This window comes from Tamandua tetradactyla, chromosome 3, assembly GCF_023851605.1.
Source record: "Tamandua tetradactyla isolate mTamTet1 chromosome 3, mTamTet1.pri, whole genome shotgun sequence".
In the NCBI taxonomy this organism is placed as follows: domain Eukaryota; kingdom Metazoa; phylum Chordata; class Mammalia; order Pilosa; family Myrmecophagidae; genus Tamandua; species Tamandua tetradactyla.
Window position 1 is genome coordinate 188,307,241 of NC_135329.1, and position 14,975 is coordinate 188,322,215.

The window sequence follows — 14,975 nt, forward strand, 5'->3', positions numbered from 1 at the left end:
CAAATGTCTTAGGTTACCCCATCCCCTCTTTTTATTTGAGGATGTAATGCTAGAATCATGAGTTTGAGGGTCTTCTGTCATTTTCAAAAGCTGTGTTGGCCAGAGATTTTTAAGCTTTGACATCCACCAAACCAGAACCCACACTTGGGCCCAGGACACTGATATAATTTAGACTGTTTCTTTTCCCTCTTAAAATCCCCCTACTTCCCCAGCCAGATTTAGCTAACCACTCCCATTGGAGACAGTTGATTCTGACCTCAACCTTCATCTGTTGAGGTAAAATGGCAACACCTAGAGACTCTTCTCTCTTTTGTTAGAGGCTTAGCTAAGTTCCAGTGGACTGCAACGTGAACACCTTTACGGTATTTCTTTCTTACCTTTGGTTCTTCCTGGTGCATTTCACGGTCTTGTTTCTTCATAGATGTTTCAATTAATCTGATGATCAGGTTTGCAAACCTCTTCTAAGGGTTTCTAGAACAAACACCTCAATATCAACATGGGCAGCATTTGTTTTTCCTATTTTGAAAGATCTGTCATGTACCTGACAAATTTCAAATGATCTGAGACATATTTCAAGAATATACAGCAGCAGCAGAAAGGACAAGCAGGAAAAAGCAGACACACTTATTTTTCTCAGACTGAGCATATCATGTTTTCCAGACCTTTCCATTCCCATCTTCACCTCCTTTTGTCATATTGGATTACAGATACCCAAATGACTTCACCATCTTCATCAACTCCTCCTGTTTGCCTGTTAGGCTAGTTCAGGGAAGCACCTCCCTCAGATGTGCTAAAAGAAGAAAAGTAACAAAATTCAAATTCACCAGTTTTTCCACTTGTTGGTCCTTTAGAGAGAAGTTAGAAAACCATACTGGGAACTTTCAGTAGGGCTATTAGCAGAATATGGGGTTTTGTTGGAAGTTTAATCCGTCCATCTAGAACCCCTTAATACCAAGTAGCAGACTTGCTAAAATGCTAACTGAACTTCACCCTGTGGCTCACTTCCCAAGAACAGTTCTTTTCAAGTATCTTGACAAAATCTTACACTCGTATTAAGATTTCAATTATTTATTATTTCTCTGACCCTATTGCAATGGGAAACTCAAGCATATATGTCATGTCTTACAAAAAAAAATTCTCATTTGGCTGTTGCTGATACCATAAACCAACAGAATTTGATAAATATTTATTGCTGAATTTGAAGTAATCCATCATAATACTAGGCAATAAGTTGCTATATCCAGCTTTTTTTCCCTTTTTGCCTCTCTATTTATCCCTGTTGGCACTTTTAGCTCCCTTATATTTGGTTAGGATTTTGAATTAAGAGCTGGCTAAGGAAGTCCATTCAAATTTGTAGGATTTTTCATTGTGTGGCATTTGAAAGTGAAATTATCAGGGAATGTAATAAATACCCATAAAATTCCATAAATATTTACCCATGAAGAAAAACTCTGAAACAGCTATCTCAAATTTGACTCTAGGCTTTAAATTGGTATGGGGGGGGAGGGAGGGTTAAATAATCATATAGGCCCTCTTACCTTTCTGGTTATAAAGATGTTTGTAACAGAACTGGTTCTGGCTAAAGATATACCACATTTATAAAATGAGGTGTGAGAAGTTTGTGACTCACGTAGTGGTAGTACAATATGCAGTATAAGAGCTGGCCAACTTTTGCCAACATGAGTAAACAGTCTTTATGACTTAATCCTTATTGTATCTGGTTCCTAATAGGGTTATTGACCATTACTCGGATCTCTTGTGTAATTCGCTGTGTATTTTGGAGCAAGACAACTAATTTCCTTTAAGCCTCATTTCCTTCTAAAACAAAGGGCTAGGATCTGAAATACATACCTCCTAGGTTTGTTTTAGGGGTAAAATTGGATATAAATATGATGTACATATGAAAACTCTCTGAAGAGCAAAGAGATGTCATCCCATCCTCAATAAATCATGGAATACTTTGTTCTCTGCTCGGGTGGATTACATAGTAATGACGGAGAGTGACAGATGATGGAAATGGAGATTACTGTTCTCACATGAATCCAAATTTCTGTGTCAGGAAATGATAGGTAAACAATGGCAATGACAAGTTAAATAAGTCTGATACTATTCAACAATTTAGTCTTTGGTATTTGGAAGATGTGTTTGTGTACAGAATTTCCACCAGAAAGTTTTTATAGCAAACTTTTTATGTCAGAAGTTTATTTTTATTGGTAAAATATTAAATAATATACAGAATTAAAAACTGCACTTACACTTCTGAGAAGAAATAAATCTTGGACAAATTATATGCTTGTTCCTGAGATTCCCTAAATTTATTCCAGTAGCTGTGCACTCAGACAGTACAAACCTTTATAATATAATCCTTTTCACAAAGTATTACAAAGTTTCTGCAGCTTCTTTAGTTGTACATACATACACACACTCACACATGCATATACAGCATTCATACACATATACACAGTACCACATACATACACATAACATGTATGTGTGTGCATTAAAAACAAGGAAAACACAAGTCCCACATTTTAGTCTGCAGTGATAAAACTGTTTAGCGGAGGTCTCCAATTGGTATATAGCAGAGTGACTTGTCACACAGCTGAAAAGACTCTTTCAGTATTTCCGTAGTAAACCTCATTTTTGAGGTATGGTATCTGAGACTTTAAAAAACTACATTACACTGAGCAAACCTGACGTACAAGGTCTGGAATTTTAATTTTACACATATAATTATATATATATATATATATATATTTCTTTTTTAAACAATAGTTTTTATTTCCCCAAATTATTAGTTGGAAAAAAATGAGGTTTACTGGTTTGACCTATTGTTATTATTTTTTTGCTTCTAAAACTCAAAATATCCTAAAACTGTCAAGCAATTAGTCTTTAAAATAGTCTAATTACCTTTGGTATTGTTAAAGAAAAAAAAAATCTAAAATGACCAAGACACATAGCTACCATACAAATGCAGTAACTGCCGTTAAGAGAAATATCAAAGAAATGTTATTTTTTTAACAAAACATGTATTTACATTACAGCAGTTTTACTACAGGGACAGAGGTATAAAAAAAGAAAACCAGCATGTTACATATAAATAAGTATGATACAAAAAATACTTCTTCCTTAAATTTGTAGGAAAACAGGATGAGCTCCAAAATTTTAAAAAATTTTCTCTGATAGGTGATACATAACTGTTTAAAATTATGCTAAGTGCTTTGCTTTTATTTTAAAGTTCATTTCCAAAGGGAGAAATGAAATTAAAAAAAAATTAAGCTCCTAATTTAGAGAATTGGGCAAGGGTCAAAGGAGAAAATTTAGTCCAAAAATTTCAACTTTAGGACACATTTCTCAGGCAAAATATTACTAATTTAAGTGGATATTTAGCCCAAGTAAAACACCAAGAGACTAGACCCCTGGTTTCCATCTTTTGATTGTGGAGTATTTCTCTTTTTGCTTGTTGTGTCCTTTAAAACGCCATGATTTTTAAGGGTTTCCTTGTCATTAACCAAGAAAAGAATCGTTTACAAAAGAAAAAAAAAAAAACCATAGTTTTTAAGACTTCAAGGGAAGTATTGCACTTGTACAGAAAGAAAAGAAAAATCAATTTTTAACTAAATAGCAGAAGCAATCACTCTGGGTTTGCAAATAACACATGGTCTAAAAAGGTCCAACTGTTAAGAGCAAATACAGGCCCTGGAAAGTTCCCTCCAAACCTGGAATATAATTATAGTAATGTTAAAGCATTTTTCTCCCAACTGAGAGAAAATTAAGACTTTCTGCTTTATATTTTAAGCATCTTTTTTAAATATTTGAAAAAAAACTTGTCTAATCTCTCATGATATACAGTTTAAGAGGACAACCTAATCAGAATGAAAAATTCAACAAAAAGGAAAGCAAACATGATATTATGATTACAGAATTTCTGGAGTCATAGTTTAGGTATCCAATTTTTGAAAGGGAAAGTAACACAAAGGTTATATACCTTAATATTTTAATCCAATTTTGCTTTAATATAAAAATGTACTTGAGCATAAAAACATGGCAGCAGAACTATGCAGCTAACAAATACAAATGTAAAATGAAGACAGAAGAGACTTATGAATTAGAAGAGCTGACCTGATCTTCAAACTTGTAGAGGGGAAACAGAGGCAGAGGCACCCAGAAGCAGTGATGAATGACAGACAGACAGAGGGGAAGAAAAGAATTGGGGGAGAGTTTACAACACTGAAGAAGAGATAACAGAGACCTTTGTTACATAGAAGGGAAAGGGATTTATGTTCATAATTTCAGAGTGCTTGATCATCAAATCTTTTTATCACAGTTTCAGAATGTGAACTACTTAATAAAATAAAATAAAACAACCAGAAACAAAACCCAGAGTCCTTCTCTTGTTACAGTATACTCATTCTTTTTTTTTTGAAATTCTACTTCCAGTATAGAAAATTAAGTCAAATCCTGATAAGTGCATAGTAGGGGATTCAGTGACCTCCACCTGTTCAAGAAGTTTTTTTTTTTTTAACGTGTGTCACTTGAGGTAATTTGAAGGGCCCGATTCACTGCCAACTGGCTTATCTGTACCGATATGAAGTTATATGTTGCACTTTATGTTGCTTATCAGAGGGCCTCTAAGTTGTATATTTTATTCACAATAAAAAGGACATCTTAGAAAACTAGTCATTCGTGTACCACTTTCTATATGGGATAAAGGTTAATTCACAAATTTATACAGAAAATATACAAATACAACATTATGGGGGAAAAAACCCAATAAACAATTATGAACTTATTTCCAAGAGTGCGTGTGAAAAATATCCACCAACTTACAGTACAGCAAGATAGAACTAAAAAGCTAGAAATAGAAAGTTATATAGAAACATTATGGAAATTCCAAAATTTTAGGTTTCTGCAATAAATGTAAAAATATTCAAGGTGCCATTATTTGGCCTACCAGTACACTATGATAAAAAGCAACACTAGCATATCACAGCTTCTTGGTCATATGACATTTGCTTTGTATAATCAGCAGCTCAATTCTTTTAAAAGCTGTCATATCCTAACACATCCATCGCAAATAATACACAATCATGGTATTAAACCACTTGAGATTATGCTTTGGAGAATAGCAATGTGATATGACTGTTCAGCTTTGTTTTGTTCAAGGAGAATTATTCACCTGCTTTTTTTTTTTTTTATATATTATTCCTTAAATCATTAACAGGTTAGAAGATAGAGGTTCTAAGAGTAGAACCACACTAGTCTGTGGATGAAACTGCAAAACAATACTGTATTTTATTGACCTAAAAATTCCACCAATAAATTCTGTATGACATTGAACTTACTCTTCCTTAAAAACAAAACAAAACAAAAATCTATACCAAATGCAATTCACAGCTAAAATTTCATTCTACCTCAAATTTTAACTGCATAAGCTTCAACGGTATTCAGAGATATCAAATTAAAAAGATACTACAATCTGGTTTTAAATTTCTTTTTACTTTCAACAGCTGAGCTGAAAGTTTCTATATTGGAAATTCTTCTAACGGTTCTGCCCTAAGAACAAAGAAGATGAATTATATAGTAATCAATTTTAAATGATTTTTAAAAAATACGTGATAAAATGTGGTATCGCTAAAATAGCTAACCAACACTTTAAATGCATTTTTAAAAGGCACCAATATAAATAAATTTTAGAAGTATTTAATACATTAAATTCAGGATCTTCTAGAGTCCAGTCACTGTATATTTTAATTATTTTGCAGAAACTGGAGGATTAAAAAAATTAAGAAAACTTCCCTCTTTCATCTATACAAACTTCAATTTCACCCTCCTTTTTTTTTTGGATTTCGGGAATTTCCGGTTTTAGAATACTCTTCATATAGATAGTATTTGCGAATAATATATAAAATATAATTAAAGATGATCACAAACATAACATCCCCTTTTTGCAAAATGAACATTTCAAAGTTTAAAAATAAATGTAGCAGTACCTCTTAAAATCTAAGTTCTGTCTTGAAACTTAGGACATACAGATTTGTTTTGCATTTTTTCCAGCTTTTTCTGCTCTTTTTCTGATCTAAGTGATCATTTTGGTGATAGTATGAAATAAGATTTGGAAAATAAAAATAATAAAATTTCCATTTAAATGCCTTTTCTGCTGTAAATTTTGTTAAGTATTTATAAGATATAAACACAACATAGTTCTGTGAGATGTGCAAAGGAAAGATGAAAACTGTAAATTAAAAAAATCTATCAAAAAACCTATCAAAATATGTCTTTCACCATTTGCCAGCAAGCAAATGTTGAGAAATTTTCCTGTTTCTTATTGTTTAAGAGTTGCTATTTGTCCTAAGGACACGCTAATAGCTTCTTTATCATTTCTTAATACAATCTGGTAAGATGACTAAATTGCTCAGCATTTACTATAAATTTAATTCTCTATATGCTCTTGCACATACGTGATCACTCTGCTTCTTTCATGAGTTTTCTTTAAAAGACTGCATATGTGTGTGTGTGTGCACACACAGACACATCACACACACTGTGACTCATACATACAATTACACGTATGTATGCATGTGGAAGACCAACTCCCTACTCGGTAGCCAAGTCTAAATCCTAGTCTCATTCTCTCATTTTGTTCTTTTTAAAACAAACTGAAATCTCTTCTAATCTGCCTATTGGGGATTTACTGTTTTAAAATGCCCCATCAGAATGGATTTTTAAAAGTGATTCATCACTTCTACAGAGCTAGAGAGAAAATTCTGGGCAAAATTTGAGCAAAGCAATGAGTGCATTTCTGAAATTCTGTCAAACTGGAAAAAATAGAGTATAACCCATTTTCATGCTGCTTAAATACTTTTCATAATGTAAAATGTCACCTAAATAAACTGGGTATACAACTGTTAGGTAGAAGGTGATTTATTTGGTGTCTGACCCTTATATCTATTTTTAGGTATTATCACCTTGCGTATTTCCTCTTGTGAAGAAAAGCATGTAATAGAGTCATCTATAGGACACAGAAAGCCCTATGTCCACAAGAATTCTTTCCAACCTACAAATCTGAACTGACCTTGTCCTTATTTGTCCCTGCTGCACCCTGAGCTATCTCTACCTTCCTCGTCCTCATAGACTGAAGCTAAGAAAATACAAGTATAAACTTGTAGCAAATATGCTCTCACAAATATTAACTCTCTTCAGCAAAACAGATGCTCAAAAAAGATGAAATCAGAAAAGTAAAGCACATCAGTACTGTTTTCATAGGGGTGCAACACAACTCTTCAGGTCCACCCAAATTCAGTTTCATCCCAGAATTGATTATGAGGTAAGGAAATGATTGCTCATCCACTGGAAAAAAAATGTAAGCAGGGAGAATATTCATAGATGATGCCAGCAGAAATCGATACAAAGCCAAAGTTACAAGCATATTGACTGTAATCCAAATGTTTCCTTGAATTCCAGTAAAACATACGGGCACTTGACCTAAAAATTATTTACCTTCCTCTAAAAGGAAAAAAAAAAAAAGAAACTCCAATATTACTTGGGAATGGTAGTGGTGGATAGGGGAAACGGCTTCTCAAAGACAAGCTTCACCTATGAATAAACTGTATGTTCACAACGTACCAAAGCATGCAGGAAAAAAAGTAACAATTGACAGTCTATTTAATACATTTCCCACCTCTGTTTTGGTGCAGTCTCTTAGAGTTAAGGGAACCATTTGGCCATCTATCCAAAAATAAATATGACTGGGACTCGAAAAAGAGAGCTGAATTGAAATCATTTTTGCCTAATTTTTGTTATATTAGTGCTTAGAAGTTGTTTAATTAACCAGGTAGCAAATGAATTAAGATACTATTGGGATCAGATTTACTTATCCGTCCATAGTTCTCTAGTCTTGATAATTCTCACATCACACTGTATTAAGAAACCTAGTTTCAGCAAATGCTGTTTAATGACCTTTTAGAACAGTTATCATTCACTGCTTAACAGAATTTCAGTATACAAAAATGGTTATCACATAATTCAGTCAGAGGCAGGCCTGTTTCCACTAAACAAGCAGTGAGTTCTGCCTTCCAAGTCCCCCAAAAGACTTCAATCAGTATCTCTTAGTTCCTCCCTTCTAATGCTGCTGGAGTACAAAGCAAAACGGAGTACCCACACAAATGAAATTAAAATCTGTACATGAAATATGCAATATATGTCATGTATGGATTACAGGGAGGGAAATTCTGTACTAAAAGATTGCGAGTCATTTCAGAGAAGGATTTCTATCTAGGTGACTGTGTTTGAAATAGAGAAATGTGCAGGACACAGCCTCTTTTGTTTGGAGGATCAATCACATTCCAGACTCCAAGAAGTGTAAAAGTGAACTTGGCTTTGTGGTTGTTTGGTTGTTTTTCTCTTTTATCTATACTCCAATGTATAGCTTACAAAGAAGTTCCACTTTCCTTGCACCAAGAGTAGTAAATATTATCACTGAAGAAACACTAGAATAAATAGCCCTAATTCAATAAATTTACAGACTTCAAGGTACCACATTCAGGTTAAATTAGCAACTGCTCTGAGATTTTGATAGAAACAGCCTACAGCAAGATTTTTAAGACCTTCTACTCAGAGTAGAAGATGAATGGACTATGGACAGAACACTGGGTAGTCACAGCTTGAAAAAACCAGTGAAAAGAGAAATACCAGAAAAGGGATTACTAAGTGTTTTTCTCCCCTACTGTTAACCTAATTATATTTTTCTACTGACTGGTTAACACTGATTAATTGCTGATACAGTGACAATCATAAGCATACTTCAGAAACAAATATGTATACTGTATGCTGCTATCACATTACAGCTTAAAAATATTAAAAACAAAACAAAACTTCCCAAACAAATATATGAAAAGTAGAAGTCTCTCCTGAAAACTATTGACTGTGCCTCTTAGCCACTCTTAGACCATATGTTATTCTGAAAAGTAGATAAAAATACTATTCATTAAAGGTGTTAAAAGTAAGGCTGCCAGGGTGTCTATAAAATGCCAGTCATCAAAACTATGGAAAACAGTGCTTAAGTTTAGAAAAATAAGATCATAGGACCTCAGATGCATTGTAGGTGGCCCTTAACTACCTGTAGTTTAAAAGTTTTGCTCTATGGTACAGTGTATAACATACTGTATTATAAATTCCATAAGGGAAGTAAACATAGAACCCACAACTACTCATCTTAGGAGTTATCATTGAAAATAACAATGTGTTTGATTTATGTTCCATGAGCTCTGGAGAACAACAAAAAAGAAAGTTTACATTTTGAAATAAATTCTTTGAAGAGAATTAATGACATCATTTTAAACTGCAAAAGTCCTACCTAGAAAACTCTAAACCTTCCTGTGTTTGATCATAATCCTGAATATCAGTGGCAAATTAGAATCTCTTAGGTGAATCTATATGAATCAAGTGATTTTTTTTTCAAAGCATGATACGCCTTATGTCTATGCATGGCAGAAGTGAACTACTCTTAAGTTTCCACAAAATAAACAAGCCAAGTTATCAAGAAACAATATCCCCTGTCCCTTCTCTCTTCCATTTCTTTCTTATTGTAATTAGGCAGAGCAAATGACACTGCGTCCACAAAATAAGAATTATTGACAATAATAATATTAAAAAAAATAAAGGGTATGCCAACATCTGAGGGAAGATGGGATTGTAAGTGCAGTATTTCTTCATGTGCAGTCCTTACTTCATAGGGGTCCCCTTTGGAATGAAAAGGCCTAGTGGAATGTGTGCTCCCCTCGAACAATGTGTGATGAAAACTCGTAACGGTCCTGGCTTCTATAGCCACAGATGTTGCATTCCAGTGGGTCCCGATAGCCATGGCAACCCATGTGAATGGTGTACATGACATGGTCTAGGAAAAGGACTCGGCAGTGCTCACACTTGAAGGCCCTAATCTGTTCTCCTTCTCCATTGAAGACCTTGTAGATGTCCTTCAGAGAGCCCTTAGGAGCCTTGGTGGTATCCAAAGCTTTGACATCCTCCTTCATGTAAGCTGGGCTTTGTTTCCTCTTGGGATTTAAGGCAGGATTTCCTTGGTAGGACTGGTGGTCATCATGGCTGCTTTCTGAGTCAGTAGAATCCAGGCAGCTATTGCTAGGAGAGGCCTCTCTTTCCTGGGGTCGACTCTTTGGTCTGATGAGAGAGATAGGGCCATCCATGTTGTTTTCATGACTATCAGAGGTTTCCCTGCTAATGGGCCTTTCTATCCTATTTGGATGATAGACCTGAGAATAAGCTGAGCTTATAACGGGGGCCACCTCAGCGATTGTGCTTGGCGGGTGCTGCATCAGAGGGTGGAGGGCCTCAGCTCCAAGGTAGGTGATTGCATTGTTGATGGCTTGGTCCATCATATGAGACTGCATCAGCTCAGCCTCCTTCTCATACGTTAAGTTCATATCAAAGTGAATATCTGGGTAGCTGAATCGCATGAGCTTTTCCCCTGAGAGGGAGAGGGGAAGAAAAAGAAAAGAAAAAGGGATAAAACAAAATTAATGACTGGACTAAAATAGTAAAAGGTGCTAAGTTAATTAATGGCCTCCATTTTCCATAACATGGGATCAAGTATTTAGGCTCTTTCATTCGGCTGAGAAATATAACAACTCTTAACATGCAAAGAGAATTAGCCACAAAAATTTCACAAGCCATTTGCTCTTTTTCTGATGCCATTGTAAGACTGCATCTAGCCTGAGAGGTATGGTTGAATGTGTAATCATCTTATCTTCATTTTCAATTAAAATTCCTACTTGTCTAGGACTCAGGGATCTAAAGGAAAGAGAATTATCAAGGGAAAATAAGTCATGTGTGGACTATACTTGTTTTTTTGCATACTTTAAAAATCGTGACCAAGATACAAAGATCATAAAAGTGAGAGTGATCTGGTTATAACATGTCACCTTACAGTTTTGTAGGGTTAATTTAGTTGATTTAGCTACTATATAAGAAAAAAAATTAAAGAGCCAATATATGTTATACTTGAAAATTCAAATAGGGTCATTGTTAAGATATGTCTAAAAATTGTATCACCTGATAAACTGAATGAAATTTAGGGCCATTAAAAATAAAGGAATTATTTCTAAAAGTACTTGCTCATAAACTTGGAAAATATCATGGTTCTTTGTTTTGTTTCTTGAAATTAATCACCATTTACTTTTACATCATCCCTTTCTTATTCAGTCATGTATGTGATGGTGCGTGTATTTGTATACATTCTTAATTGGCCATTTTTTTTTTCCTTGAGTGAACTACGTTTGTGGTGTTATCTCTTATATTTATTTCACATTTAATTATACTTCAACGTAAATGTCTGATATTAACTTGAAATGATTTTTGGTACTTAAAACAGGAGAAGGAATTTTTAGTTTTTCTCCTTCAAATATTACAAGTTTTGGACAGAATATGTCATCTTTTTAAAGTTCTGTCATTAAAACACTGTGGTCTCCAACTAGTTACCTAGTTTCTTTGGTCATTAAACCTCATAGATGATAGTTTGTTGTTTTGTATGGATGCCTACATTTTAGTGCTGATTAGGAAGTGATGACCCACAGAGCTATATTCTAGAAAAGCAGTTTCTGATAGTTTATTATTTCAGATTTGAAGAAAGGGCCCCAAAGTGTATCTTCCCAAAGTGGGATCAGGGTAATGATGATTATGGGTAGTGAAAATGGAAGACAAAAATGATGAGAAATTATCTCATGGCATCCAATTTAAGATATCTCAATGTCAAGTCTCAAAATCAAGTGAGACAAACTTGATCTATGTTCTTGAACAATTTGGAGGGAGTGATAGCAATTTAAGGTTCATTGATAATACAGTGGGATGTGTGCCAAGGAGTCAAATGAGAAGAGCACTTATACTAGGAAATAAAGTGGCAGTAGGGAGAGAGCAAAGTCAAGAGAATAAGGATAAATTTAGAAAACAGAATTGCTAAGAGTTGGTGATTATCTGAGCATAGGAAATGTGAAAGAAGAAAGAGTTAAGCATGAAGCCAGGTTTCTGGCCTAGTAAACTTGATGGCAACGAGATGGAACAGATGATGAAAACAACTGGTGGCAACTGCTTATTTTTGATTGAATAATAACCACGTCCAGTAATCACTTAGATATAGCCTCAAATTTAGAAGAGAGATCTTGGCTCAAAATGTAAAAATGAGAGCCATCAGTTAATAAAAAGTATTATCTGAAGCATGGGGATGAATGGTATCACTGAGACAAAGGTAGAAATGTGAAGAAAAAATGCAGTGTCTACACATGTGTGCATGAAGTTTGTGCAGCTTTAGGAGAGGTCCATAAAGAAGACTGAGATGGAGCAGGCAGAGAAGCCAGAAGTGCAAAAGAGACTTAATGCCACAGCAACCCAGGAAAGAGAATGCTTCAAAAGGAAAGGACTACTCAACAGTTGCAAATGCTGATCAAGAGTTATGTAAGATCTAGCTTACAGGATGTCTACAGGATTTGGCAATATGGAAGCCAGTGGTGACCTGCATGAAAATAACTTCAGTGGAGCATGGGGAATGAGTAAAAAGAAAGAAATTGTGGAAAGCAAACAGAGAATTCTTTCAACAATTCAATCTTCGAAAAGAATGAGAAAGCTGATGGTAGCTGGAAGGAGAACTGGGTTTAAGGGAAGAACTTTAAAATGATGAGATATCATCACATTAAACACTGATAGAAAATGCCAATGGCGGGGGGGAGGATGAAAGAGTAAATGAGAAAGAAAAAAAAAACAGTGTGAGATTATGGCCAAGAGAAGAGTATTTTACAGCATAGGAGGAGGAGTAAACCTTAATCAGAATGAGGGTTACTTTTTCAATGTAACAAAGAGAAAAAGTATTTATGTGGTTGCACACAGTCCTATAGGATTGGTGATAATATAATGAAATAATTTTCAATAATAATTTTCAACTGATTTTTCTTTCCATAAATCTAGATATTAGATCTCAAGGAACTAGAGGTCACGTGGGCAGACAATAGAGAAAGTCTGAAATGGCCACAGTGGAGAGTAGAAGACTGTTCAAGGATGGATTAAAGGTGTTTTGCTACATAGCATGGATGCACTAATCGATATTTGAGACCATTTATTCACTTATTTACAATGATATCAATTGGCACGGCTGTGGGATTTTCTCCAAAGGTACTCAGCAGCCGAGATGCAGATATGGATAAGATGTTCAGTGTAATGTACTAGAACATGGGTTTTTTTCTGAGAGAAAGTGATAGAAGACAACAAGTTAAGAAAGTCAAGAATATTGGCAAGTAAGTGGTAAAAGTGATGAATCATGGAATACAAACTGGATAAGAAAAGATAAACAGAATGCCCAAAGATTATTGGAGAAGTTGATGAGGTAAAGAATAGCATTTAACTAAGGAATATGGCAAAAAGGAATTTATGGTAAATGTGGAATGATAGCCATCCACAAAAAGCCATCATAGAGGGAGTTACTGTACCTATTGCATTTTATACATTACTCTTAGGGCAGAATCCAAATAAAGGGAAAATACCCTCAAATTCTTAATGAAACTTTAATGTCATTATTTTAGAATCACAGTATAAATTTTTTTTTTTTACATCCGTCACTCTTCTCTAAGGAGTGTAATGAAACCGAAGTGATAACATTTCTAAGTCACAGGAAGCATGATGAAATGTTACAAAGAGCACACTATATAAATTTAGAAGACAGAAAGAATAATGATAATAAATTTCACATTTTTCCAACTACTCTAGTGTCTAGTTGAGATACAGGCAATTAATAGACAGCCATCAAATTAATCAATTTTAAAATAAATGAACTGGCTTTTAAAATGAGTTACCTGTAAAAAGAAAGGGGGAAAGAAAAATTACTAAGGTCCAAGGCAGGCTTTTTTTTTTTTGCATGGGCAGGCTCTGGGAATCAAACCATCGTCTCCAGCATGGTAGGAGAGAACTCTGCCACTGAGCCACCATGGCCCATCCAGCAGGCTTTTAAGTATGATCTCAGGGCTCTTAAAAATTGACCTAATATAAATTCAACCCTTAGAGTCACGCTTCTTTCATTGATCTCTGTCAATAAATATCTGTTAGTCTTAAAATGGTATTTTGGTGATTTGTTAGTTCTTAAATTTTAGATTGAAAGGAAACCTTTTGAGTTTTTATTGGGCTGAAAGAATTTTATTATCCTTTCCTCCGAAATAACCAAAGAAAAGATTTTCTCAGAATCACTATTTAACCCATGGTAGAGTGTGTCACAATACTCTTGAATATTTTTTATCTCTTATTTTTTTTTACTATATTCAGTGTAGTCTAAAAGACAGATATTCACATACATAATGAATGATCATTATTTACATTGAACCTCTATTAATTCATACATTCTTTTAACAATTAGATGCTTTTTATATCCTCTAAGATACTTCATGACTTATAGCATGTACGCAGAGTGATGTCAAGCCTGGCTGTATCAAAAGATAGCTAAACTGATTAATTTAAAGGCTTAAGATAGAAAAAAGGGAAGTTTAAATATATAATTTTTAATATTTTCAGCTCAAAATCATATGCTGGATGAAGACAAAGTAGAACCCATAGATCTAAACATGAAACATCTTGACTATGTGTTGTTGTATTATATTCCTAATGCAGAGTACTGGGGAGAAAACAATAACTTCCCTTTACTCTAGTTCAAATACTAAAAACAGTAAGATCATGTAAAGACAACAGTTAAAAACCTAGCGCTGATCAAATGTAAAAACAGATCACAAAACTTGCCAAAAGGTTATAACATTTTCCTTATGTATTATTTTTCAGTAAATTGACATTTTATTTTTTTACATCTCATTTCATTTACATACAAGCTCATTTTGAGATAATGACTTCCTACCCTCAGTCTTCCCTTTATTTCTCTTTCCTTGGCCCTCCTCCTATGGAATGTAAGTGTGATGCACGTGGAGTGGCATGGAGCG

At 34.4% G+C, this 14,975-nt stretch overlaps 1 protein-coding gene across 23 annotated transcripts in view; it reads right to left on the reverse strand.

Moving 5' to 3' along the window:
* Positions 1-1,553: 1,553 nt before the first annotated feature.
* The window catches only part of IKZF2 (IKAROS family zinc finger 2), a 154,922-nt gene continuing 141,500 nt past the window's right edge, over positions 1,554-14,975 (reverse strand). For all 23 annotated transcript variants that reach the window (XM_077155006.1, XM_077155010.1, XM_077154995.1 and 20 more), the window contains one exon: positions 1,554-10,483. In XM_077155006.1, the coding sequence (XP_077011121.1) occupies positions 9,759-10,483 (725 nt within the window). In that variant the 3' untranslated portion in view covers positions 1,554-9,758. The remainder of the gene's footprint in view (positions 10,484-14,975) is intronic.